The sequence below is a fragment of the Vidua macroura genome, chromosome 3 (assembly GCF_024509145.1).
Source record: "Vidua macroura isolate BioBank_ID:100142 chromosome 3, ASM2450914v1, whole genome shotgun sequence".
Lineage (NCBI taxonomy): Eukaryota > Metazoa > Chordata > Aves > Passeriformes > Viduidae > Vidua > Vidua macroura.
Genome location: NC_071573.1, coordinates 66413044 through 66439515, shown reverse-complemented (window position 1 = coordinate 66439515; position 26472 = coordinate 66413044). Strand labels below are relative to the sequence as shown.

The 26472-nt window shown below is 38.4% G+C and overlaps 1 protein-coding gene across 1 annotated transcript in view; it reads right to left on the bottom strand.

Annotated features, from left to right (window-relative positions):
- ROS1 (ROS proto-oncogene 1, receptor tyrosine kinase) overlaps positions 1-20421 on the bottom strand; it is a 68586-nt gene extending 48165 nt beyond the window's left edge. Inside the window, exons 1-17 of the mRNA XM_053973624.1 lie at positions 20299-20421; positions 18558-18611; positions 16958-17017; positions 16259-16285; positions 13390-13450; positions 12648-12796; positions 11336-11474; positions 10652-10853; positions 9893-9969; positions 7597-7719; positions 6467-6651; positions 5198-5295; positions 4151-4662; positions 3332-3544; positions 2363-2473; positions 1699-1880; positions 551-742 (exon numbers count right to left, since the gene is read on the bottom strand). Of these exons, the coding sequence (XP_053829599.1) occupies positions 551-742; positions 1699-1880; positions 2363-2473; positions 3332-3544; positions 4151-4662; positions 5198-5295; positions 6467-6651; positions 7597-7719; positions 9893-9969; positions 10652-10853; positions 11336-11474; positions 12648-12796; positions 13390-13450; positions 16259-16285; positions 16958-17017; positions 18558-18611; positions 20299-20421 (2508 nt within the window). The remainder of the gene's footprint in view (positions 1-550; positions 743-1698; positions 1881-2362; positions 2474-3331; positions 3545-4150; positions 4663-5197; positions 5296-6466; positions 6652-7596; positions 7720-9892; positions 9970-10651; positions 10854-11335; positions 11475-12647; positions 12797-13389; positions 13451-16258; positions 16286-16957; positions 17018-18557; positions 18612-20298) is intronic.
- Between the last annotated feature and the right edge of the window lie 6051 nt (positions 20422-26472).

The following is a 26472-nucleotide window of genomic DNA, read 5'->3' as shown; positions in this document are numbered from 1 at the left end:
GGGTAGACTGAGGAAGGAGAGCCTTGACAATCCTCAGGGTGTTGATCTTGGTGCTCCTGCCACCACATGAGGGACAGGATCAGGCAGGATGGAGACTGTTGGTGGCAGATGTGGCACCTTCGCCAGCACTGTGGCAGCAGCAGCAGCAAGCTGTGCCAGGCTGCAGCAGGGACAGATGCCATTCCCTCTCTCTCAACACCATGGCTAAAGCCTGTTTCTGTAACAGCACTTCTGCAACCTCAAATGCAACCCTGGTAAGTGCTAAGCCTCAAAAGTGGCCCTGCCAGGTCCTGTAAGCTGGGGAGCATCAAAAAAGAGGCAGGATGCTATGAAGCTCTGGATCCATATTTTGATGTGAAAGCCAGAAGTGACCATTAGACTTAAATAATTTGGAAAAAAAGAACCTTTCACACGTGGGAAGGAACAGCATTACAACCACAATTTTGACAGCTATGAACACTGACTGTAGTCAAGAGATCTAAATACTAAAACGCACACCACCCCTCCACCCCACCTCTCACCGAAAGAAAGAAAAGTAAAAATCAGTCACCTGTTTACCAGAAAACTGTAGCTGCTCTTGTAACATGAGATACTCCTCTCCATTCAATCTTGTGCTCTCCACTGAATACATCGTGGCCCAGTACAAATAGCCATTTACTGAATCCACAACTAGATCCTTCACTGGGAACACAACATGAGCTACAACATCTATATGGCCTCCCCATAGTGATTTTCTGTAGATCTAGAGACAAAAGAATTTACTTTAGCATCACATCTAAATCATCAGCTATGATCAGCTGAGTGTACATTAATGACTTTTCCACAGCTGTTTATCAAAATACTGTGCAAGCCTTCAGCTTTCAAAGCCTAAACCTTTTGCATTTGAAGTAAAAGGATGAAGAATAATTCAAAATTATTAGTTCATTTTTGCCAGAAAGTAACAAAAGAAAAAAGCTGAAATAGCTTTTTCCCTTCGCTTTCCCAGTTTTGGCAGCCTTCTGTCTGACAGAACTTCTCACCCACTTCATATTCACTATTCACAAGTGTGAATGAGGGTGCAAGGCAGTGTGAAATCTGGCTTCCTAGATCCAGTTTTTAAAACAGCTTCTGACTTTGCACTTACAAGAAATGAAAGGCATAATTTGACAGCACTGCATAAATTAGCACTACAATTTTGAAGTCAGATACCTTTTAAATAATTCACATGTCAGTGTTCCTGATATGAGAGTGTACAAAGTGCAATTGTAATTATTTTTTAACTGCAGTGATCTGCAAAATATCACAGAGCAGAGGTCAACCTTGAAAATCTCTGTGTAAACAAATAGTGCCAAATTTGATTAAAATAAAGTCCATCTACTTCTTGGCTGAGATCAACAGGGCAGCCTCCATTTTCACCATCTTCATTTATTTTCACAATGTTGAATCCAACAAAACTGATGATAGCATGTTTGATTTGCCTGTTTTGCACCTGGTGAAGTCAGTATCCTGCATTAGTGAATGTTAGTGGATATTTTACCCCAAAATTTTGTATAACTGTGGGAAATCACTTAAGGAAAGAAAGGCCTCCTTGTTTTACACTATAATAGCAAATGTATCTCAGGTTGCAAGAAGTAGGGATTATTTTCCCAAATACTGCCTTACAGTCTTTATTGTTGACTTAAGGGATTTTTTTCTTTTAAGAAATGAAGCTATACCTACCGTATTTGCTTTGCCAGCCCAATACAAGCATTGACCCAACCAATCAAAGGCCAACATCCTTGCATTTCTGACATCAGATACATAAGTGTTCTCATTGGTACCCTTTCTTTTGTTCAATGTCCAGGTCTGAACTTCCCCCATGGAATTAATCCAATAAAGAGTGTTATTACACCAATCGAGGTCTTGAAGAAAGAAGAAAGATGTTAAGCATTACACAAACCATTGTTTTAAAGAATAAAAAGCATTCAGGCACTTCAGCTTTTTAAAAATCAATACAAATGCACAGTTAGGCTCAGCTAATGTGAAGGTAGATGCTTCATTATAAGAAATAATGTACATGTATTGTACATATATAGCCCTGATTATTACAAATGTATGACATATATTGGGATGCTGGAGACAGACTTATTTAGTTCAGAGGGTTGATTTTAGCTTTGCTGTAACTGTGGTAATGTCAGAAGGGTTTCACCAAGGATTAATTTGACTCATAAAATAGAAGAAAGGGGATGAACCCAAAAGGTTGGCTCAGTGAAGCTGCTGTACTGCACTGCACGCCTTCAAGTCTAGAGAACTCTTATCTTTCAGTGCTGTTGGTGAAATTTATGGAGAGCTAACAAATGCCAAAAAGTCTGTAGCTGCAGCATGCAATTTGTTTAATACGTACCTGAAACATTTCTTATATGTGGATAGAGGAGTTCTCCTTGCCTGTAGCTATCCAGTCGCTGCTTCCAGAGACCCTCAGGCCCCACAGCCAATATATATGGTTCTTCTTCAGCTACAAAGGAAGAAAACTGCAGTTGTGCACACCAACAAGCAATTTATGTATAATATTTGTATTTCAATAGCAGTGGTTGCTGTTTCTGGAAAGTTACAAAAGCACCTCTATAACCGTCCCTGTCCTAAGGAATAAAGGACAAAGAAGAAATGCGTGAACATGTCATAATTTGAGAAATTCAAAGATTCAGGGCAGCTTCAGATCCAGAACAATAAGGCAATTTGGAATCCTGTTAGATGCTGAAAATACACTGTGGGTTTGGACCTGTCCGTATCAAAGTCAGGTAAAAGTCACCCCTAAGCCAGTCCAGCACCTTAAACTCGAAGCTATTTTCCCCTCAGACTTAGGTTAATTTGGGTGAACAAGGCTTCAAAAAACATTCCAAAGACATGGAAATCTCAGACATTTTGGACACATCCATTTCCCCTGATTATCTATGCTCAAACCAAGGATTTTCAGCATTTGGTGAGCTGCAATTTTCCTTGAATTGTCTTTGACCCTCAGGACATTGCACAAACCACTTCATCATAGAAAGTTCTTTATAGAGCAATGAAAAGGGATAACACCTATTTTACCATATCAAACAATATTTTTGATAGAGTATTTGATTTGCATTAGAAAAATGTAGATATGTACTAATGTTAATGCATTTTTAATATTTAATATCATTATTCTTTGAAAATCTTACCACTTTAAATAAAAGCAAATTTACTTATCCTGTGTTCTTTAATATTGCTAAGAAAAACTTTTTTGTGCCCCTTATTTTGCAGTCTTTTCCCAAAGTGTGTGCCTCACTAGGTGGAAAGATTTATACACACTTAGTTCTCCATTTTTCCTGTGTGACAAAGCAATTCTCACCTTCTTCTAAAGTTGTTCCTCTAAATGACTCTGACCATGGCCCTGCACCAGCAGGAGACACAGCTCTGATTAACACCTCATATGCTGTGAAGCTGGCCAGCCCCTTCACTACAAGCCTTGTGTTACTAATATTGGAAACAACCCATTCCTCCTCAAATGGGTGCTGAGGTGACATTTTCACATCGTAGGTCCAGTTCTGCCAAGCAGATAAACCTGTGTGAAGCAAATAATCGTGTTAGCAAAGAGTAAATGCTTGTAACTGGTGATATACATCCTTTGAGAAAGATATACATTGAAGACTCCTTTCAAAAACGCCAATACCAGTGGAATTAGGAAAGGGATACATTAAAAATTTATACTTGTCCCCTCTGGCCCCATGCTTCAATTCTCCATGAAGAATTAAATTAGAACAAAAATTTTCCTTGGCCAGGTGATTTTCTGCTATTCAAAACATATGCACAGAGGGTAGAAACCATAGCATAGTCACTGATCAAAAGTCATTACAACTCTGCCATGCTTTTTTATGTGATACCAGTACCCAGCATTACTGCTACTCCATAACATATTTAAGATCAAGCTTTGCTTAAAATCCTTGCAGGAGGCATATGAGTTGGCAACACAAACTTGTGCTAATTTAGACAATTTAGCTCTTTTACTGGCAAATTATGGGCTAAATTTTTGAAACAGAGGTAATTCCATTACTTTCATCTGGATCTGCTATTGAAGTCACTAAAGCCCAAATCAAGAAAAGGGAAAGCAGAAAATTATTTCTCTAGAAAGAAAAGAAGTGGTCCTTCAGGGAGAATCAACTGAACTTACTGGTTCCAATTGTGTGTTCAGGTGGTCTCCAGGTGATCACTGCTCGGTCCAATCCAAATAGAGCCGTGACAAGACGAGGAGCAGTTGGTAAAGGAAAAGGCTGAGTTGATGGCCCATAGAAAACCAAGTTGCCAATGCCAAAGTACTCTGGGTACACCAAATTGCAGTCCACGATGTATTCATTGAAGCTAGAACTTCCCACTGTAGAGATCTCCTCGTAGAAAACTGCTGAGCCATCTGTGACTGTAAATGTGTTATCCTTATAAACGAAGCTCTCCATGTCATTAAATGGCACATGTGATCGCAGTGTGTGAAACTCTGAGCCATCAAGAAAACCTGACACAAAGGCCTGTTCTGTTTTGTTGAAGAAAATGAGTCTCTTAGATTGGAAGTTGATCATGAAGGTTCTCAGAGCATTGGATCTCACCACCAGTGAAGCTGCAGAGGCAATGCCAGGAAGGAGTGGAAGGTTTGCTCTGTATATGCCGTCCTCCAGGAGACAGAAGATATAACTGGCCACAGAGCAAAATGAACCCAAATAAACACAGTACAAGAAGTCTGTAGAGCCACAAATATTTTAGCAGCTAAGACATGTGCCTGTCTTTATGCACAATAGAAAAATGCTTTTGGCATTATTAATATATATATGGTGGGAAAGTAGATACATCAGTTTTTACTTTCTGAGAATTTGCATAGCAGATTATTGGAGAATATTCTTCTATAATACCTTAAATGCTAAGCATGAACATTTAAAATTCATAGAGCTTCATATTCATAAAGGCATGAAATTTCTGAAACTCAAATTTCTGTATTGGAAAAGCTTTATCTCTTCTGCTAATGCCCTAAAGAAGAAAATGTATGAAACAATACTTCATGGCACCTCTCTTGCTCCAATTGTTTTGTAGTTTGTTATTTCTTGCTAATTGCACTTTTGTTTTGTTAACTTAGGTCCTTGAAACAGGAACCTAGATGACTAATGAAGTGAAGAAAATTAGAGAGGAGCTTTATAGCACCTTTGGCACCAAGTGCTCAAAGGAGTTCACTTACCCATTATAGGGATCAGCTATAACCTTCCTAGGGGATGTCACGTAAAGAGGAGTGATGTCTTCAGCTACCGTGCAGTTCTCTAAGTGGCAGACATGTATCTGGGGAATGAGAAGAAAAACGGGTGATGCATTCATAGGGTGTTTGCTAATGAGTGGAGAAGCTGACCTGAGATTCCTTCAGGGGATCAAGAGAATGAAACACCTCTCTCATAGTCCTAGGTCCTTCTGGGCTCCTGAGTGTTCAGTCAGCCAAGTATAACCCTTGTACACAAAGCCATGACAGCTTACCCTGAAGCTGTCAGTCATACCTCTAAGCTGGAGGGAAAATCGTACATCCAACTTCCTATACTCAATTTGGAGGGTATAGGCAAACTGTACTTTGAAAATGATCTGGCAGGGAAGGGAAGTGCTTTTCTGATCCTGGAAGCAATACCTTGGAATTCAGACATCTCTGCCATCAGTCTGTTCATCTACAGCTCATTTGTATCTTTTCATCACTACTACTTTTCCTGCTCCCTGTTCCCTGTGCAGTAAGCAAAAGATCAAACATGGCAAGAGGATTAAAAAAATAAAAATCCCCCACTAACCATTATGGGCAGGTTTCTAGTCCTTTGTACATTAGAGGATTACATGGGTACATGCAAAGTAAAAATCCCCCACTAACCATTATGGGCTGGTTTCTAGTCCTTTGTACATTAGAGGATTACATGGGTACAGGCAAAGTCTGACCATTAGTGTAACTGATGTTTTATGAGTAGGAAAACCAGTGCAGGGTTAATCTCCATTTTTACTTCAAACTGAAGCAGAGGTAATCTGAGCTGTTGCTATTGTATGAACACTTAATATATTTTGTCAGTTATGACATACAGTAAAATCATTGTCTAGTTATCTGACCACCTTCCTGAGGCAGAGTAGGACATGAACAGAGTAGATGGGTAACCAAGAGAAATGGTGTGCCAATACTGGATATAAGGAGGGTGTGAAGTCAGTTTCAAAAACAAATTAAAACCAAAACACTTACGTCCTAAGGAGAAAAATAAGGCAAGGAGCCAGAGTTCCACATAGGGTGTTTACTTTAAATGTGACCTCATGGTCAAGCCTTTCTTCTTTTTTAAATTACTAAATATGTGAATATTAATGTTATATTAAAATATTTTCATAATTATATTTTGTGTATACATATCTATACATAAATCATATTTTTCCATGTAAAATTAATCATGTAATGGTTCAAATTAAGCAAGAAATTAATTAAGCACTAGAGCATTACCTTTTCATTCATGACAAAGTATATCTTCTGGTAAAGCCAGTCTACTGAGATGGACACAATATTCCCCCAGCCAGCATAAAAGAGCATTAGGTCAGATACATCAGACATATTTGCAATGCCTTTCACCCAGATAGAATTCCCTTCAGAGAAATAGACAACTTGCTGATAAATATTCACAGAAATACCTAAAAATAGAAAGATACATGCACACAGATAATATAAAAAAAGTTTCCATTTTTCAGTTAGTTTTTTCCTTGCCTTAAAAATATGTATTTTTCAGTCTGCAATCCACCATTATCATCATCATCAGAGAAAGGTTAACTGTTTTTTCTCCTCACTTCTAGTCTTCTTTCAGATAACAAGGAAACATTCCCATTTGCTATGTAAGTGACATTATTATAGAGAATTGCCCTTCAGAAAGGTAATCAAAGAGAGGACATGTAATATGCAAACTGACACTGATTGCCCCTCTACAGGTCAAACAGCTGCAGCTGGCATCTCCTGACAAAGCACCATTCACTCTAGGACTCAAACTTGACATAATCTGTGCCACCTCTGCACTATCAAAGGTTATTAAATGAGGGCAACATTCTTTCTCTGGAGCCTTTGTGGCTCTGAGAAATTTGGTAGATAAACTCAGATTTCCACACTGTCACCAAGGACCAGTGTAGATAAGAAACATTGGAGTGGTGAGTAATTTGAGATAACATGGTTATCTGGTGACAGCTGCCATATGCCTCATTAGTATGCCAACATATTGGCCCTATCTTTTAGCACTCAGCATTATTTTATTCAGAAGTTTGAACTACTTCATTTCCCCATATTCATGTTGAGAAAAAGTAGATATTAATTGCAGGAAAACATGGATTCATCTTACCTCAATTTAGATACCTACAGTGTAAAAAATGAACCAGCTGCCTAGATACAGTGAAGAAACAGTTGCTCTGGGGAGAACCATTTATTGCTTCCTAATGCCTGTCAAATCATGTCCTGAAAGTTCCTATTTCTCCTGATAGACTATAAAGGGAGACTAGATACTGTCTCAAGCTATGTGAGGTGCATCCTGTCCTTGGTGTAAAGAGGTCTTAGTCGCACGTGATAGAAAAGGAGAGAGCCCAATCTGATTTTACCTGTGATGTTGTGGTGTATAGTACCATCTGGCAGACACTGAGCAGCTTCGAGGAAATGTCCTGTGTATCTCTTCCTTAAAGACTCTCTTCTGGATAGGAAGAGCCATGCTCCTTTTTCCTTAACTAGCAAACAGAGAAATTCAGAATTTAGATGACCACAGCACGTTGCTAACTCAGATACATCATTAATAGACGTGCATGTGCATATGTACCCAAATTATGTTATGTCTGTATGTATGAACGTATTACAGTACCAGTGACAGACCAAAACTTAAACTCTCTGAGTGTTGAAAGTACATGGAATTATTCACCATTACAGTTGATTCTGGCTCCTCACACAGGTGAGAACAGGCCATGTGAATTTTATACCATCATTCTTGCAACAATAGTCAGTTCCCTAGTGAGGGAAAGTAAGCTGGAGCAAATGAAGCTTTATTGACTTGAGGAAATGAAGGCACTAAGACATCCGTGTGACTTCAAGATGAAGCAGAAATAGGATATTTAACCCCTCTGGACTTCTTTGAAAACCCCAGTCAAACTAGAATATCCTCCCACAGAGCTAGAGAAAAGCAAGGCAAGTCTGTTTATTTCAGGCGTTTTATTGTAATGATTAGTGATTTATTCAAAAAGAAGTACCTATCACAGACAAAGATGATAATGGGATAATTATCTCTCTGTTTCAAAGGTGATAAACTTATTAATTTTTTCTAATAAAGTCACAGAATTTAAAGTCAACAAGGATAGTTTTGGTCACATAAACTGATTTCATGCTTGTAAAGGCCCAAGTAATTTACAACAAAACCTCTGCAGTAAATCTGTACTTTCTGTCTGGGCTGTACCTAGCCCTGGGAAAGATAGCTTGCCTCACTTCTGAATCTCAGATCCTTGGAAATCTAGCACACACCCTGCTAAATTGATTGCTACCTTCATTTTTAAAGATGGTGTATTATTTCAAGTATGATTTTGGCTAACTTCCATCAGCAAACAATCTTTCCCTTTTTTTTCTCCTCTCCAGTTTAAGCAGCTGTCTGCAATCAGATATCATTTCCTCATAGGGATATCACAAAACTGTGATCAAATACTGTCTTAATTTATTTCCAGATAATCTGCATAGTTTGAGCTGTGTGTATTTCTCACATGACGCACTGTGAGTAATTTCAATAATGATGCCTTCAGAGCAAAGTACAAGAGGACAATATTACCTCTTTATCCCTTTTCAAGTAATGTTTCTTGCAATCAACAGCAGCAATCAGATTCTTTCCCCGACCCTTCTCAGGGCTCAGATCTACACAGCTCAGTGTCTGATGCAGTAACACCATTTCTGGACATGATACATGAGGATGGGCTGTTCCTGTTTGTGTTAGCACAGAGAGAAAGCATGTGCCTGTGCAATTCAGGGGGAAACAACTGAAATGTTATGTGGTGACTAGTAAGGGGGTGATTCCCCACCCCCATAAGGTGGGGGCTTGGGGGTGATAGGGTTTGTTTATTTATTTGTTTCTTTGTTTTCTACCTTAAATTAATTGCTTGGCAATTTGATTGACATAGTGAACACAGTCCAGACTTTTCAAAAATGACACAGATATTTATAACTCAGGGTCAGCCAACCCTAGAGCAAACCTCTGTGGAGTAGTAAGTAAGGAAAAATCAGTATGTCTGAGCTAACACACACAGCCAAAAAAAACCCCCAATATTTTAAAAAGCAGTAGAGAAGCAAGTTCAGTTCCTCTAACCAATGGCAATTTAGAGATAGTCTTGAAGTGTTTTCATAAGGCTGAAGCATTTCCAGGTGTTTGACAACTGAATCTTTTCATGAGAAGGGAAGTATTTTATTTTCTTTCCTAAAAGAACATTTTGATAACATCGATTTCACTCTTATTTGTGTTCTATCTCAACATGTATCTTTCTCTGCCAATTAATCAATAATTCTGCAATTCTTTGAGTAATAGCTATAGCGCATCATTACCTTCAATATTAATTAGTTGATACAGTAAAACAAATACCTCCATGAAAGAGCAAAAATGAAGTTGGTATGATTTCATGGATTTGGCTTGAGATAATTGAGAATTTTTGACAAAAGAGTTTCACGTTAAGTGACCATTCCCATGCTGTGCTGCCTTATCATATCCACAGCTGAAGAACAGGACCCTCTCTGATGTACTATTGATTCCCCAGCGTACAACTCCTTGACATATTCACAGTCTAAATATTTGTACTTCTGCCAGGAATGTGGCAGGCCAGGGAACACGAGTTTGTCCCCAGGAACAGACAGTGGTAAGGACTCTGCCACTCGTACCTTTGGATGCCGGGGTTGTGACGTTGGCTTCGGCAGGGGGTCCAGCACCAACCTCATTAACTGCCACAATGCTGAACCTATGGTACACCAAAGAGACAGGTTTTGGTCGGCAGGTTTCTTTTGAAAGATTGCCTGAGAAACATTTTATCCAGTAGGGAAGCTGGTACAGAAGTGCTTGACTTTCAGAAAATGCCCGTTTAAATATAATGTCTGGGAAAATTTAGAATAAAAACAAACCAACCAAAGTCTGAATTGCCAAAAGGCCAAACAACAACAGAATCTTCTAAATTTCTATTCAAAATAAGTTTTCAGACTTAGAATAGCAACTCAGCTTCATTTCAAAGGAAGATCTGTATTTACCAGTGCAAGCAGAATGCAGACCTCTGCATTTAATAAAAATGAAGACATTTATCCAGATGCTTACAGGACTAGAGAAGACCACTCTATATTTCTCCTGCTATACTAAAAACATGCCACACAAGCCTAAAAAAATATAACACAGCAGCTAAGAAAATGCAGCCTCCCAGCCCTATATCCAGTTGCTTTTCCTTCCTCACCATCTGACTTCTGCAAAAGCAGCCAAATTACCTAGGATAACTCTGTTACCTCAACGAAGGTGCCCATGCTTTTGGCAAGGATGTAAGTAAATAGCAAAATTGTGCAGAAGTGGTATTAAGGCATATTCGGTGCTATCTGGGCAAGAAGTGTGACCTCATACCTAGCCACACTTCAGATACCTGGTATCTTTTCTTTTTGTACCTGTAAGTGGTGTTTGGGAAGGTGGAGTAGAACTGAAAGCTGTGCCCTCTTGAGGCTCTCAGCAATTCATGATTCTCACTGGTCAGGAGCAAGTTATAGCCAATAATCAATCCATTCGGAAAAAGAGGTGGAGACCAACTAACTTCAACAGTGTTTGGACTTGAACTCTGAATGTCTTTAATGACAGGAGCTGTTGCAGGAACTGCAAGACAGAAATATCTGACTCCGATACTTGATTAAGACATTAATTGATTTTGATTTTTAAATACATTTTTAGGTTTCACACCAGTTAATTCATTTATACACCAATAAACATTATTAGGGACAGTTAACATTCCAGCAGCATTTCAGCTTTTTTTTAATGTTCAGGAAAACAGGACTGCATTTCAATCAAATACATGCATAATTATGTACAAACGTATCCCATGTGCCCTCACGATTTTGTCCATGTACTTTTCTGTGCTTGCTTTTAAAATCAAAAGCAGGGAGAAGCCCTAAATCTTCTAGGTCAAACAAAAAGAACCTATAGTTTTTTTTAGTTTGGTCTTCTGCAGCTACCCAAGAGACAACACACACATGGTTCTAAAGATTAGGCACCAAAGTTTTCTGCCAAAGAAACAACATTGAAAGTCAAATGTTTCTGTTAAGGTCCTGAAAGATGGAATTAATAGTGAAATTCATTACCTCCAAAAGCATGTGTCCAGTAGCTGGGGCTAGGTGGAGAATGGAGCTGCAGCTGAGACGTAATGATCCAAACTACTTGAAACAAGTATTCTGTGAAGGCCTGAAGGTCTTTGACAGTAAATGAAGTTTCAGATACTACCTAGATAAATGCACAAACACAACTGGGCTTTTCCTTCCTCCAGCTGCAGATACTATGTAGGGTATTATGAGGGCAAAAGAGGTCTCATACAACAACATACATATTTCAAGATAAAAATGAGCAGCATCCTAAGTTTAATTAAGAGGAAATTCTAAAAATTATTTTCAACATAAACATTGATTTTCCATCTCTTCAGAACATTTTCTCTTCTCTTTCCTCAGAACATGGCACCAATTCTCAGTAATGAGCAGGTGGATCAAAGGATTGATGCAATATAATAGTAAATTTTAAGAAAAAAGTACAAAAAAAAAAAAACCTGAAATAGTAGCATATTACAAGCAATGTATTTGAAACATATACCACAGGTTTCAGATACAAAGGATCCTAGTTACACTGAAATATTTATTGTCTGAAGTAATTGTTCCCTATTATTTCATCAATGATTCATTCAGAATAACTTCCTGCTTAGCAAATTATCTTTACCTTTGATTTGTGGCACCAACTTGTCATGCCCTGTAAATTGGTCCAATAGAGATGATGGCAAGATTACAAGTGTACAGGTGACGCAAAAGAACAAATTATGAGAATAACTCTACTGAGTCAGAACAAAGGTCTTTCTAGCCAAGTATTGTGCTTTGACAAGAACCAAAAAAAAATTCTCTAGGGGAATGAATTAAAAAAAGAGAGAAGAAAGCCTAGAGCCATACTTCTCCTGAATATTCTCATTGGCATTTCACAAGCATGACTCAACATGAAACAATGGGAATATTTGCATTTAGTAGAACTTGATATTTTCTCTGCTAATTTTTCCAGTCACTTTTCAAACCCTATTTAGTAATTTTAGCAATTTTAATATTCAGGAGTTTAAATTTAGCAATTTAACATCCACACATGCCAGGAAATAGCTGAACATTTCAACTACCCATTCAGTGAGGAAATAGTTTTGTTAGTTTTGAACCTACTACCTGCTAGTTTCCATCAAGGTCCCTAGTTCCTATACTAGAGGAAATGGGGAATAATCCCCAGCTTCTCAGCTTCCCCATGCCGCTCATGATTTTGAGTACTCTTTCGTGTACCTAACATATTAACCAATATCTTTCTAAAAAAAAAAAAAAAAAAGGAGCAGAGAAGAGCCAATTTCCTTGCAAAGTAAAAGCAGGTGTCCTCCCTTACCTCTGTGTACCTCCAGTCACCAGGGAGCTTGTTGAACTTCCACTGGATAACATATTTCACCCCAGAGATGTTAGCTGCCTTCCACCCTAATGTGACACTGTGGTTTCCAATGACAGATGCAAATGGTGCACTTGGTTTGTTCAAGTAGCCTGAGGGGAAAATACAATATAACAGTAAGAAAAAGTCTTTCATGGCAATCCCTGCATCTCAAAGGTAAAAACCTTTTACCTCACACACCTAAAAGCTGCAAAGCCCATAAAAACACATAAAAGAATATATTGGAAATGTTGCTGAGTAACTCATATGGCATTTTAAAGACAGTTTGATAAGTCAGATAGAAATGGGCCACGTTCAATGTGAGCAATTGTGACTACTACCCCATACTTGTATAAGTGCATTTTTAGTTACAGCTACTTAGTAAAATTTTTCTGAATAGAAACATAGAGAAGGCATGAGAGACTTCTGAAAATATTTTCAAGGGGACTATTTCAATAGCACTGTATTGGCCCAAGGTATCGTCTTAAACAGTTGAGACTGGGTTCAAAAAGTCTTATGTCCATGAAAGGGAGGGAAAAATGTTTTACTCCAATACTCAGTGTATGTATTAAAAGAAAAAAATGGTAGTTTTCTGATTAATGAAAATACTCAAGACATTCCTATTCTTTAAATAAATCCAGATCATAGAACAAGACTATGAATTTATCAGACTGTCAATTGGACACAGGACTCTATTCAGACTTACTTAGTGCTTCAACTCCATATGCATCCTCTGCACGGCTACAGCCAAACTTACAGGAAACTGTCTGTGTAGGGCACAGAACTCACTGGTTAGCTTTGTGTAAAGGCTTCCTTCCACAATCATGCAGACACATTTTAAATACATACAAATTCTGTGGACATTTTGCAAATACACAAACCCTGTGGAAATAATTACTTTAAATCTAAAAAATAGCACTACCATGAACTCACTCCAAGGATTTTCTTGAGAACCTTTTCATCAACTCACTGGGCCCCGAATTAAAGGTTTCCTCCTTACATACTGTCCCCTTGTGGAAAGCATGAACACGGGGCTACATTACAGTTGGAAATAGACTTCAGTGATTACCATGGAGTTAGGAAGACAAGGTTTTTAGCTAGTTACTAATATATTCCACATGTTGCATTTCACCCTTTCCTGCTTCATGTATTCCCTATGAATGAGGCACATTCTTACAATGTATTTCCAGTGAATTTTCAAAATAGCTGAAATTGGCAATTTTTTAGAGCAGCCATGCCCAATTCACACTTCCTTTTCATCAGCTACTCCTTCTGTTACAGTTGTGCCTACAAGCTGCAAACATAACAAATACCCCAGGGCAATGAGCTTCACACTGACATCCTAAGAACAGAAAATTCCTGTTTTCAGTTCAGGTAGGGAAGATTAATATAGTGTTATCCTGCTTTTTATGTAGAGAACTTAAGAAGAAGTAGAAACATGTTCTAGGTGGGTTTCAGTAGGTTTAAAATTACATGCAAGACTGAGTCTCCTGGAAATCCAAACCTTTTGAGAAGTGGTGATTTGAGCTTTTCTAGGCAGGAAGTTTATTTGGACTTATTTTATTCTGCAAGTTCATTCAGCCTTTAAAATCTTGAAGTTTGCTCCATACAGCAGCAACCTTTCAAGTGATAATCAACATTTAGATAATTCAGAAGCAATTCATTATGGCAAGTGAGGGAAGTTTTTTAATTGCTCTTCCTATGATTTGAGGAAACACACTTCCAGCACCCTATGAAAACTGATAAGACATGTTATTTCAGACAACACAGTTGCAACCAAGACAGATTTGAAAACCTGCTTAGCTGTATATTCCTATATACATTATGTCACATCTAGACATTCAGTGCCAAGTGCAACGACTTATCTTTTTTTTCCAATATTTTCATATTCAGAGAAATAAAATAATTCCATGTAAATTATCAAATTATCATCACTGTTAGCAGGTGAAAATTCAGGTATTAGTAGTTATCTAGTGTACAGTGTAGCTTTAATTTATGAGTAATATTTTTTTTTAAGGGGTAGTGTCCCCAGATTACATGCCGCTTCATAATGCTTTCTGCCTCATTGAACACAGGTATTTCTGAACATTTGTTATTTGTTTTGTTATTCTTTCTTTTGATTTTTGTCTGAACCTGAACCGTGAATGCAATTTTTGCTTGAGGTAAGAGGATTGCTAAGGCTCCTAACCTTAAATTTTGGGGGAAATTTGCCAGCTGCTCTACTTGAGAACAATAAATACTCATATTTTCTCCATATATCAGCAATGTTCTTATATAAGCCACAGTCTGATGTCTTTTCTTGTGACTGTTCCCATGAAATTCAGTGGCAATCCCCTGTTCCTAGGTGGAAGGAGAAATGCTACCAGATTTCAGTCCCAAGGCAGATTCAGACAACAGAATTGAGCTAATGCCAAAGAAAAGTCCCACCCTTACTCCCACTCCTTTGCTCTGCAGGCTGCAATGACCTGATCCTCTGGATGCAGTGACACAATTCATGCCTGACATGTGGGTAGTCAAGTCAGTCAGCTGATCCAGTGGAAAGATAATCCCAAAAAAGCCCTTGCAGAGTCAGCATATTTAAGTGGCATATTGTGTGACCAGACGGGCAAAAAAAAAAAAACCCAACACAAAAGCAACAAAACCCCCACACTCATTTTATGTTTCTACAAAAGTAATTTGGTTACTTCTTGGACTGTTCCTACACTCCAAAACCCCCATTTAGTGCATTAGTAAACCTTTGTCATCATCACAATTGGATAGACTAAAAGCTAATAAAAAAAAAAAAATCCTTTCAATCAAATTTCCAGGTTGCCAGTGGGTTTGTATTCTACTCATGACTCTCTCCAGCTTCTCCACCACCGCCTTGAAATGTGTTGCTTCCATCTGGGATCAGCCTTCATCCTGAGGTCTCAGGATGAGACAGTGCCAAACACAATCTTTCAATCATCTCATCCCCATCCTATCCTATCCTACACTCTACGTTCATGCTGAAAACACCCATCTCTTTACCAGCACTTTGTTGACCCATACTCATCACTGTGAACACCAGTCCATCCACAGCACTCCTTGCTTGAGGTCTCTTTCTAAGGGGCCAAATGTTGCCCCTTACTGAATTGCATTTTATTTCATTTAGGCTCTATCCAGGCAAGAGTTTTGTCTTCTAGCTCCCACTCTTTGTTTCCACTTCTAGCCAAGCTGGTATCATACCAGCCATAACAAGTATTCTCTCTGGATAGTCTTTGATGGAATTAAAGAAAAACTGGATAAACAACACTCTTTGGAGAGCATAGTTTACATAAGTTTACATGGTTTACATAAGTCTGTCCTGCTTCATAATAATGAGATTAGTTTGCTTTCTTTACAGCAATGCTCTTTGTCACACAGCAGTTTTTAATGCAAACCTGTCCTTGGTCATCATGCTGAAAAGTAACTCATTCTTCAGCTTTAGGGAGTACAAAACAATTACACCTGAACTGATAAGTTTTGTATCTACACTGTATTTCTTAGCACTGTGTGGACATAGCAATCACTGAAATAGTGATTTTTTTGTACTGCTCTGATAGCATTTAACTTACCTCACATGCTCTAGTGTATGTCTCATTCTGCCAAGAAACAAATTAATAAAATGTGGGGTCAGCATAAATATAATGACAGAGTATTTCAAACGGATAATACCAATTTATTAGAATTTCTTACAGTGAAAGTACATTACAAAACCTTATCACTGGCAAATAATGAAAGAAGGAAAGCCCACACTTGAAAAACAGAAAGTCAACATTAGAGTGATGCTAAGGTTGAATAAGATTCAGGTGTTCAAGAGATGCAGAAAAATTAGAAGTTTAAAAGCTATCATGGCAGTTTTCCCAGACCAATGCTAGTTCTCAGCCACCTGATTTAGTATAAACAAGAAATCAATCTACTGAGGGCCATGTGCTTCATTTACATCTGCATGCAAGTCTGAAACAGCCCCAGCAGAGTAAAATCCTGAGAAGCACTAGTGCATTCTCACTGTTTAAAAATCTGTGTTGAGCTTAATGAACTGGAAAATATATATATTCTGACAAACTCAATGAAAACTTTTGATATTAGAGGCAACTGGAATAACAATTACTAATTTTCCAAAACAGAATTTATAAGGGAGAGAGAAAAAATGTAGACATTACATCTTTTCACAGAAACACTGCTCTGATTGGATTTTGAATGTCTGCCATTGGATACAATACTTGACAGGCTGGAGACAAGTGTTATTGAGCCAAAGCTCAGGTAATACTCACACATTTCAGTGGACAGTCAGTTTGCACGGTTGCATTCCAAAACTGACATCCCTGTGTACACTGCAAAGACAGAGGATGGCTTTAAAAATGACTTTGAAAGCAGAATTCCAAAGGCAAGGGTTACTCCAGCAGTAGCGATACATTAAAGGTACATACGGGTATTGTAAGTACTCAGATCCTACAGTAAGAGAGTTATGTTGTATAGTGTTCTTCTCCATGTAAATCCAAATGCAAAGTAAAACAAATTCAGTCTTGTTCTGGGAATGGGTTTACTCAGCCAGCTACGATGTGGCAAGCACTCCCACCATCCCAGCTTTGTTTTACCACTTGCTGTGCAGAAGCAGCAGATATGCATTGTGCAGGACAGCAAAGCACAGAGGAAAGCTGTTCAGCACAAGCACTCCCATATGTGCTTGCCAATAGGCATTGGCTTTAAAACTATGAGTTTTCAGAGAAATAATAAATATTATGTTGTTCAGTTTTGATGTTGGACCTCTCTTGTTTATGCTGTCCCATCTACTTCTTAGTGATTGTGATGGTTTTTCTTTTTAAAGGGAAGCTGGAACAACTTTAGAAGCGGAAGACTGATACTGAGTGTTGCAAAGCCTCATGAAAAATATAGTCAAAACTTGATAACACTGAGCAAAGATACTCAGTAACTTAAACAGGTGAGTCAACCTTGCTATGTATTGTAGTGACAAGGAAGACTTTTATGGTCCCAGCATCATAAATGGCCCAGTGTCACTAGATACCAGGTGCTGAGTGGCTGCTTGCCACTAGTCTGTGGCAAATTCTCCACCACTCTTCAAAGAATATGTATAATCACTGATACTGAAATTGGCAGGAAAAAACTTTCTAACACAATCGGAGCCATTAGAAAGCAGGCATTCTTTATCTGTGCAGGACACGCAGAAAGATACCTCCTTATTTCTGTGTGTGTTGTGAGACTTTACAACAAAGTATTTATCTACTATAATCATACCTATAAATTGTGTTTCTTATCTAATACATAAACATCACTTTCCTAGAGCTGAAAATTTTTATTCTCTATGTTATTTATCACCACCAGCTTGAATTGCATTTGCAGTCTGAACTAGGAAATCAGCTAAAGTCCTCCAAGAATGCTCCTATGAAAAGCTCAGGTTAAGCCCCCATGACAGACACAACCATTTGAAGTCCTAGAGAACTCTAAATGTTCAACAATTATAAGTTTTCTTACACTGAATCACTGAGAAAACTAAATAAACTACTTAACTGTACAGAGGAAACTGAATAAGACAGTCTTAATGATTTGCATGTTGGAGGCAACACTAGTTTTGACTCATTGTCTCAAAAATTAGAGGTTATGCACTTTGTAGATCACAAATGTGAACATAACTCACAGCAGAGATCATCACCCTTTACACATTTTCTTTAAATAAAAAATATAGCCATGTCTTTAATAATTTGGACCAAATCTACCCACTCAACTTAGTGACATGCTAGACAGGCAACTGTGCACATTTTCATGAATTCTTTGAAAATACGATCATTGTACCAATTGTACTCAAATCGTAGGAACATAAAATGTCAGTAATTAACAAAGTAAACCATTACTCACCGCTCCAGTGATGTCACTAACATTGCAAAGGTTAGTAATTCCAAGTTCTCCTTCCTGTAGGAAAATATATAATTTTTTAAAAGACTCAAAATATTTCCCCAAAATTCTTTGATTAAAACACACTAAGTCATTGGCTTCTTGTAAACCAAATTTTCTTTGGCTGATGCTTCCTCATCTGGAGAAATTTATTGTTGATAAGTAGCTTCTCACTTGATTTCCGAGATACCATCAGACATTGGCAGAATCAGTTAATGTTAGTCAATCTGCGGTAGGAATTTGGCTCTTACCTTCCCATTCTGGTTCACTGAGTCAATAACAAATGCTTCACAAATATGTTGGGCTTAAATGACAAAGCCAAGTGGCTTTGACCTCTTGGGAGTGGAAAGACCTTTCTTCAAGCTAAATGCCTTTGTCTGGCCACCTTTTGAAGGAGTTTTACGCAGCCATATGGTGATCGCCACCACCCTTCCTCTCCTGCCAAAAGTGCTCTCCAGCAAACGTGCCTGCTTTTTCACATCATTCAAAGTGTGCAAAACCTATCACTGTCACTGAAGTGCAAATGATTTGAGACAACCTTAGAGAAGCTGAATGGCAGCTCATAAATTTTTGACCTGAAACCAGGTAAGAGCAGTCTTAATAAAGCAATTCTCTGGAAGAAATTTTCAGTACATTGGGTACACCATGAAAATAGTTAGAATCAAAGCTGTCACAAAAAAAAAAAAAAAAAAAAAAAAAAAAAATTGAACACAACAAGTAGACCAAAGGAGAAAAATAAAATCTACAGCTTTCATACTCAGAGATTATATTTTTCACACCTGAATCAATAAATTCACTGAACATAAATGTGATTTTCCTGTCTTTCAAAGCTGAAAGGAAGAGCAGCTGATTTCTTATTCTGAATTAATTTAAACTCAAATCAAAGGATCCCCATTAAAGTTATCATTGCATGATAGGTTTCCATCAGGGAAGACAATTAACTCTTTGACTGGTGCAAGAGCTTCAAATAGTTTTAAAGGAACTGTCAGGGAAGTGTATGAAATAAAGTAGAGTAGGTGATAGTTCGCTGCAGCAGGTTTCCACAATTAGCACCAAGGCACAAAATGTCTTTTTTACAAAGCAAAGATACACAGTGCTCTAAAACACATCAACATGTTTCTGGCAAATAGAAGCAAGGAGGCAACTCCTGAAGGCAGAATAATTGTCTAGATTTCAGAGGTTTTGCTTATCTTTGTCTTGCATTCATAGAATGTATTTCACACTATTCCAAGGAATATTAAGTATAAAACTAAGGATCTGACGGCTAATTTTAATACTTACAGAATTACCCACAATTTAAACCAGGTAACGTAAAAATTAAGCTGCAACTAGGTTCAGGTTAGCTGTGTGTGTCACAGAAAGAAAATTTCTTGTGACTTTTCAGCTTTCCTCGATTATATAACAGAAGTCCTGGACTAGACTGAAATGAATTAATAAAGTGAATAAACTGAAAGAATAGAAGTTTATCTTCCCCACCCTCCAGGGTTTTTAGCATTTATAGTAATTGCATGCAGTCAGAGTAGTGGGATTTGTTCCTTACCAGATTCCACAAATTCAAATGTTAAACATTAATTCTCAAACTCTGCTCTTAATAAAACACATTCTTTAGAGAAATTTTGAAAACACTGACATGTAATATGAAGTTCTTACAGTGCTAACAACAATCTGTATTTCAAAAGACTAGGTACAGGTTTTGAAAACTTACCAGGTTACTTGTACATAAGTTTTGACAATTCCTTGAAAAAGCACAGTACACTGCAGAAATCCATAGGCAGCAAAAAGCAGTAAGCCTTTTTAGAGGGAAAACCCACAGGCAATTGTTCTTCATAACTTAAATAATTTCATCTGGTAATTTGCCTCTTCCCTTGACTCAGCCATACAAACTCCTTTTAGTTTAGGTGACAGAGATACAACTGTGAAATTTCTGCATGTCAGATCATTAAAATATTTTCTGAATCCTTGTTTACACTCTGCTCCTTCAACAACTTCTCAGCTTCCTGGAGCATTTGTCTTGAAGTTACGCAACCTCTATTTCATAGTTTCTTATTAAGCCACTGAAACAAAAGAGTTGACAAATGAAAGTCAGTGTATCAACTTACACAAATATCATAAACGTAAAAAGGAAACTAAGTGCAATGCTTTTAATCAGGTGCTCCAAGCCACACGGAAACAAGGAAACAGTGGGAAAAAAACAGCCTAATGTTAATTTTGACTAGATTAAGCTATTTCTAAATATTTGCATGTGGATGCAACTAAGAAAATTTGTTGGTGATGATGAATAACTGTTAGAATACCATTGGTCATATCAGACATGGTAAAAATTTTAATTAATTCTTTATTTGAATGCCTGTTTCCAAATGTTCCATTTCCGCATTAAAATACCACGCAGAACAGACCCGTGTCTGCCTTCAGATGCAATCTAGACACAAACTAACCAGAGCCAATTTCCTAGGGGTTCACTAGATGAGGAGGCACAATTGTACAAGTAAGTTTGCATCCATATCATGGAAGAAGAATGAAGCTGATAGATAAATCATGTGTCTGATTTAAAGAGTGGTCAAGAGTCTTATGTAAAGTTGAAGACTCATATTAAAGAGGACCGTGAAAAGTCAAGCCTTAAGCTTGACTTTGACACATCCAGGCTCTGTTCTGTGGTACATCTGTGCTGTACCAGCAGAGATATCCACAGAGTAATTCCCCAGTAGAAGATTGATCCAGCTTACACACACACCCCCCCATATATATATATATATATATATATATATATATATATACAAATGCCATGTTATTTTGTGCATGTGTATTACTCATTACAAATCAAAGGTGCTACTTTATAAATAACACAGAACTTTGATGATCAGTTGAGGCTGGCACATCCTATTACTACTGCTTAGAGAGGGTACCTGCTTCTCCACCATACCTTTCCAAGCCGCATTCACTTGCCAAGGAAACATTTCTGCACTCATGCAGTAAAATAGGCCGAGGAACTGGTTAACACTAACCCTGCAACAGCATAGGTAAATTGGTTGGCATTAACCTGATGCTGTTTTTTTTCTGGCTCAGGCTCTAGTAGAATCCCTTGTGCTGTTCTGTCCATGCATTGAAATGAGTAAATGCACTAAGGCAGGAGGAAAGGGAGAGAGGAAAGCCAGGCTGGAGACAGACAGTGAATATTGGGAAGAATGTGGCTCAATGTGGTGCAAGGAAGGAAAGGCTTTTAGGACCAGGTTCCTCCCTTTTCTTCCAGTTGCCCTGGGAAGCATTGAGGGGTTTCCTTGTGCATTATCTCAGCCTCCTCACCACTGCTCTAGGGAGCTTCCAGATGAGAGTAAGGCACATCTAGGGTGAGAGTTGCTTTCAGCTAAGGGCTTTCAGCTACACAGGTGTGGGGGAATTACCACCCAATTTGCTTGTCACTTCTCCACTCCAGAAGGATGCTGCCCCCATTCCAGCCCATGAGAAAAGCTGCTCAAGAAGGAGCTCCTTGGATCCAGCCAAAATAAGCCAGTTTAGTCTGACTGCTTAAATAAAAGTCTCTGCTAATCCAGCTCATCTTGGCTGAAGAAGTTTCATCAGAGCTCACGTGACCAGCGACACTGAAGAGGAAGCTGATGACAGACAGATGGAAGCTGCAATTTCGTCCTGAAGCAAAGAACTTTGGCTTTGGATAGCTAGGAGATTTAGGACCTTCAGGATTTGGTCTCCAGGACTTTTAGGTCTATACTAGTAAATTCAATGTACCCACATCAGTACCCTAGCAAGTGGCATGGGATAACCCACATCCACACTTTAAAAATCTCTCATAATCCAAGAGAAGATAGATACAGCTGAAATACCTATGGGCAATGGCCACAGGTATTAGATTTACTATATCCCAAACTGTTCCCAGATATTATTTGTGCTAGTGCTGATGTGGATTATAATCAGACAGAGGGTTCAACAACTGATCTATGTGGTCACTCAGGATTAAGAATGCTGGCTGGCATGGATTTAAATCACTAACTTGGATGCAGTGAAGGTAAAAAAAAATATGCCTAAATTCAAACTTAAAAAAAAATTATTTTAATGGCATTTAAATAGTCAATTTTTAAAAAAATTTGTTTTGGGTTTTTTTTTAAAAGAACTGTTTGATTATTAGGATGTCTAACATGTTTTTTCAGGATGTATAGGGAGAAGCACTGGGAGAAGAGAAAGACAGTATCATAGAATCAATATAGTTGGAAAAGACTTCCAAGATCACTGAGTCCAATCTTTGACTGCACACCACCATACCAACTAAACCATAGCACTAAATGCCATGTCCACAGGTTTCTTGAATGCTCCCAGGGACATGACTCCACCAGGTTAAGAACCAGGTTAACTCCTGATGAGGAATATAATCAAGGTGCATCTTAGTCTGAAGAAAAAGTCCACAGCACCGTAATAATAACAAAACAGTATTTGGCTTTTCAGACAAGGAAATTTGGTTACTATCCAATGCACATAACGAACCCTTTGTAACTGGAAAGCTTGGCTGTTACTGATGAGGATAATTCTTGTCAGTGAGTCTTTGCATACTCATATAGGGGTAGTGCACACATGCCTCGCACAAATGGGCTCTAACCATTGCACTTAGTTAATAAAATAGTAATATTAAAGACACTATTCAAACGAACTACTCAAATGGTACAGAAATTTTTCTTAAACTTTCAACACTGTTTTCCACCAGGTGTCACTGTAACATTCCATAAACCACGACTTTCAAAGAAAAAAAGCACTGAAATATCTCCTTTCTTATTTACCTTCCTTTGAACACATTGGGAGAACAAATAGTAGCAGTCACCTGAGTCTTCAGGTTTTTAACCTGAATTTCAGGAATTCTACAAGAAGAGAGCACTTATGGGCTTTAGAAGCCGAACTTTAAAAGGACCGTTTGCAATATCTGTAAATAACAAAGCATTACATGTAACTTTTAAGTACATCACTTCCATTACACTGCACCCTGACATGGAACTAGGGATCCAAATTTTATGAGATATCATTAATAAACCTAGTCCTTTATATTATAGATCTCCTTACAGAATATAATTATCTCAAAGAGCAGCACAAGGAAGATGTGTTTGCAGACCAACACACCTGCAAGGGAGAAGACTGAGAATTAAGAGAAAAATAGAGAAAAGAAAACTTGATCACAATTCCCTACCGGGACAGAAGTACATATCAGAGCTCTTTGCAAACTATGGATTCACCTTTCAAGTTCTTTTGAGTCTCTTGTAAGAAAAATAGAACTATGTACAGATAAATGGTCAGCCCTGATAGCAATGAGTAAGGGCTATCATACCTTGAGGAGAAACATGTACATTGTTACTGCCAGTAAAGTGAGTAACTAACACCTTTTTTATATCTGAAATTATCATGATCCATAAAAACAAATCTTTCCTGTACAAGAACATGCACAAGACTGTGCATATGTACACATGAATGGTATAATATAAGCAGACAAAGGATCAAAGACACACAGCTTTAGTGCTTTGCTGCACTTACAGTAGAAGATTAAAATTATTGGCTCAAGGTGGGTTGACAGCCTCCTCTACCATTCACCCCAGTGCCCAGCCACAGGCTGTTGCACATACAGCCAGAAAGATCAGCTGGGAAACACATTCTGGGCTGCCTAAAGGTTACAGCCCAACACATTAACATAAACTGATGGCAACTTCAGCTTATTTTAATAGTACAGGACAAAAGCTCTCAAATGGTCAGCTCCCAGCTGATCCAGACCTGGAGTTGTGCCATCATTCCTGCCCTTGTGACAGCAACCTCCATCACAAAGTTTGGCCAAAAAACTCAACATAATACCCACTCCAGCAATCTCATTTTAATCTCCTCCCACGTTTGAGTCAGGCACCTAAAATCTCATCAAATGAAACAATTGTCTATGTCCTGCCGCTTAAACACATCTGTGCACAGTTCCACAAAACAGCAGCACACAGCAGGAATTGGCAGGACAACAAAAACTGAACATGGGATGGCAGGCAGGGGGACACCCAAAGCCCACAGATGTTTGTGTCTAATCTGGGCTGTTTGTGTCCAGTCACACAGCACTAAAAATTCCTTGAAGATAGACCACCGTTCATGAGTCCTATCTTGATGGGAACGAAAGTGGGGAGCAGTGAGAAAGGACAGACTGTCAATCCCTCAACCAGCCTACAGGGCAGAGCAATGAAAAGGAAAATCTCTGCTTTTACTTATCAGTTTCTACCTTCTTTGTTTTGGGGAGGTCATCTTGAAAAATTACTCTGATGTGAAGTACTCACTAAGTGATGATGGAATTTCACTCTTTTCCAAAGATCATAGATTATTCTCATTTTCCCTCCAGCAATGGGCCCCCACTAGATTTTGAATTTCTTAGTAAAGTAAGTGAACAAGGACCCTTAGGGCAAAAAGCTTCCCTCCACTGCCCTGATCTCCCTCCTTCCCCTTTCATTTGTTAGTGCAACTGCTAAGACAGCTGTTTGTCTGGCAATAGCAGCCAGTCGGTCAGGGAGTGCTGTGAACAAACAAGGGAAGGCCATACAAGAGAAACCCCCTGGAGTCTGGCTCAAGATTTATATCTATCTCTGCAGATTAGGAAAGTGGGGTTGGGGGGGGCGGGGAGAAACAGACTGTTAAACTGGATCAAATTGGAAAGACAGTCATGCATGAGATCCTTAGCTAAACCAGTCAGGAGACAGGGATTTGCTTCTATTGATCTACAGTAATGATGACTGGAGAAATGTCTCATTAAACGATGCACAATGATGGATTTCAGACTAGGCAAATTTGAGCTGTAGAGATTAACAGGAAGAGATGTAAAAGCTAGGTCAGGATAGAAAAGATAAGGAATGCTAAAAGGTAACATGGATCTATAAATACTTTGCTAAAAATTCAAATCTAAAAGAAAAATAATATATTAGGGCTTATTAAACTATGTTTGTGTGATCATCATACACAACATTAGGAGAGACAGTGAGCACAAAGCAACAATAAAAACCCTGCTGTTAAGTAGGTAAAGCTTGCACTTCTTTTTGTATTTTTTTTAAAGAGGGTGAGTTGGCAAAGTATTTGCAAAGTTATTTAGTGATTTGTTCAACTGTGTTATCTATTAGATATCTCCTGATTATTATTAATCAAATGTGCTGTCTGAAATTTGAAGAAAACTAAATTTCAACATACACAAGTAGCAGGCAGTGCAACAGTGTGAGTGTAAAATGGCCTGATGCAGGATGTCTGAAGACGATTGCATGAAAAAGATGTGCAAAGGGTTTTAGAGGGAAACAGAAAGAAAGAAGATTGCATACCACAGAGGGACTGACTTATTGCTCTGAGCATGTAGATCAGTGTGTAAGAAGATATAAAATCAAGATTAGGAGAAAAAGACAAAAGGTGCAGAAGCAGTAGTGCAGATTACACCATCTTCAATCTTTGTAAAGATCTTCAGAATAGTCACGTGTTCAGTTTGCATAAACATCTCCCATAAAAGTCTCTACCTCTAACATCTCCTGGTTTCCATGGCATTCCCAAATACCTGAACATCTTATCTCCCAGTAGTTCCATAAAAAGAAATTGCTTATTCAGCAATCCAGGAGAGAGCCCATCTGCCTTGAGCTCCTTACAGATTGAGAAGCAACAGTGCCCACTATGGAGACAGGAATTAACTGTCTCCAGTCCAGGGACTGGATTTGACCATTACAATCACCAGCCTGAGAAAGTGTGTTGCTGGAATCTTATTTGGATGCACTGCCCACTAACCTTTTGGTAGGTATCTAGAGTCCCAGTCCTTTTCCCCCCATAAATTCCCACCCTCCTCTTCTTGACTGAGCAGTACCCCTGGGTACAGGCACTGACACTGGTGCACAGGAAC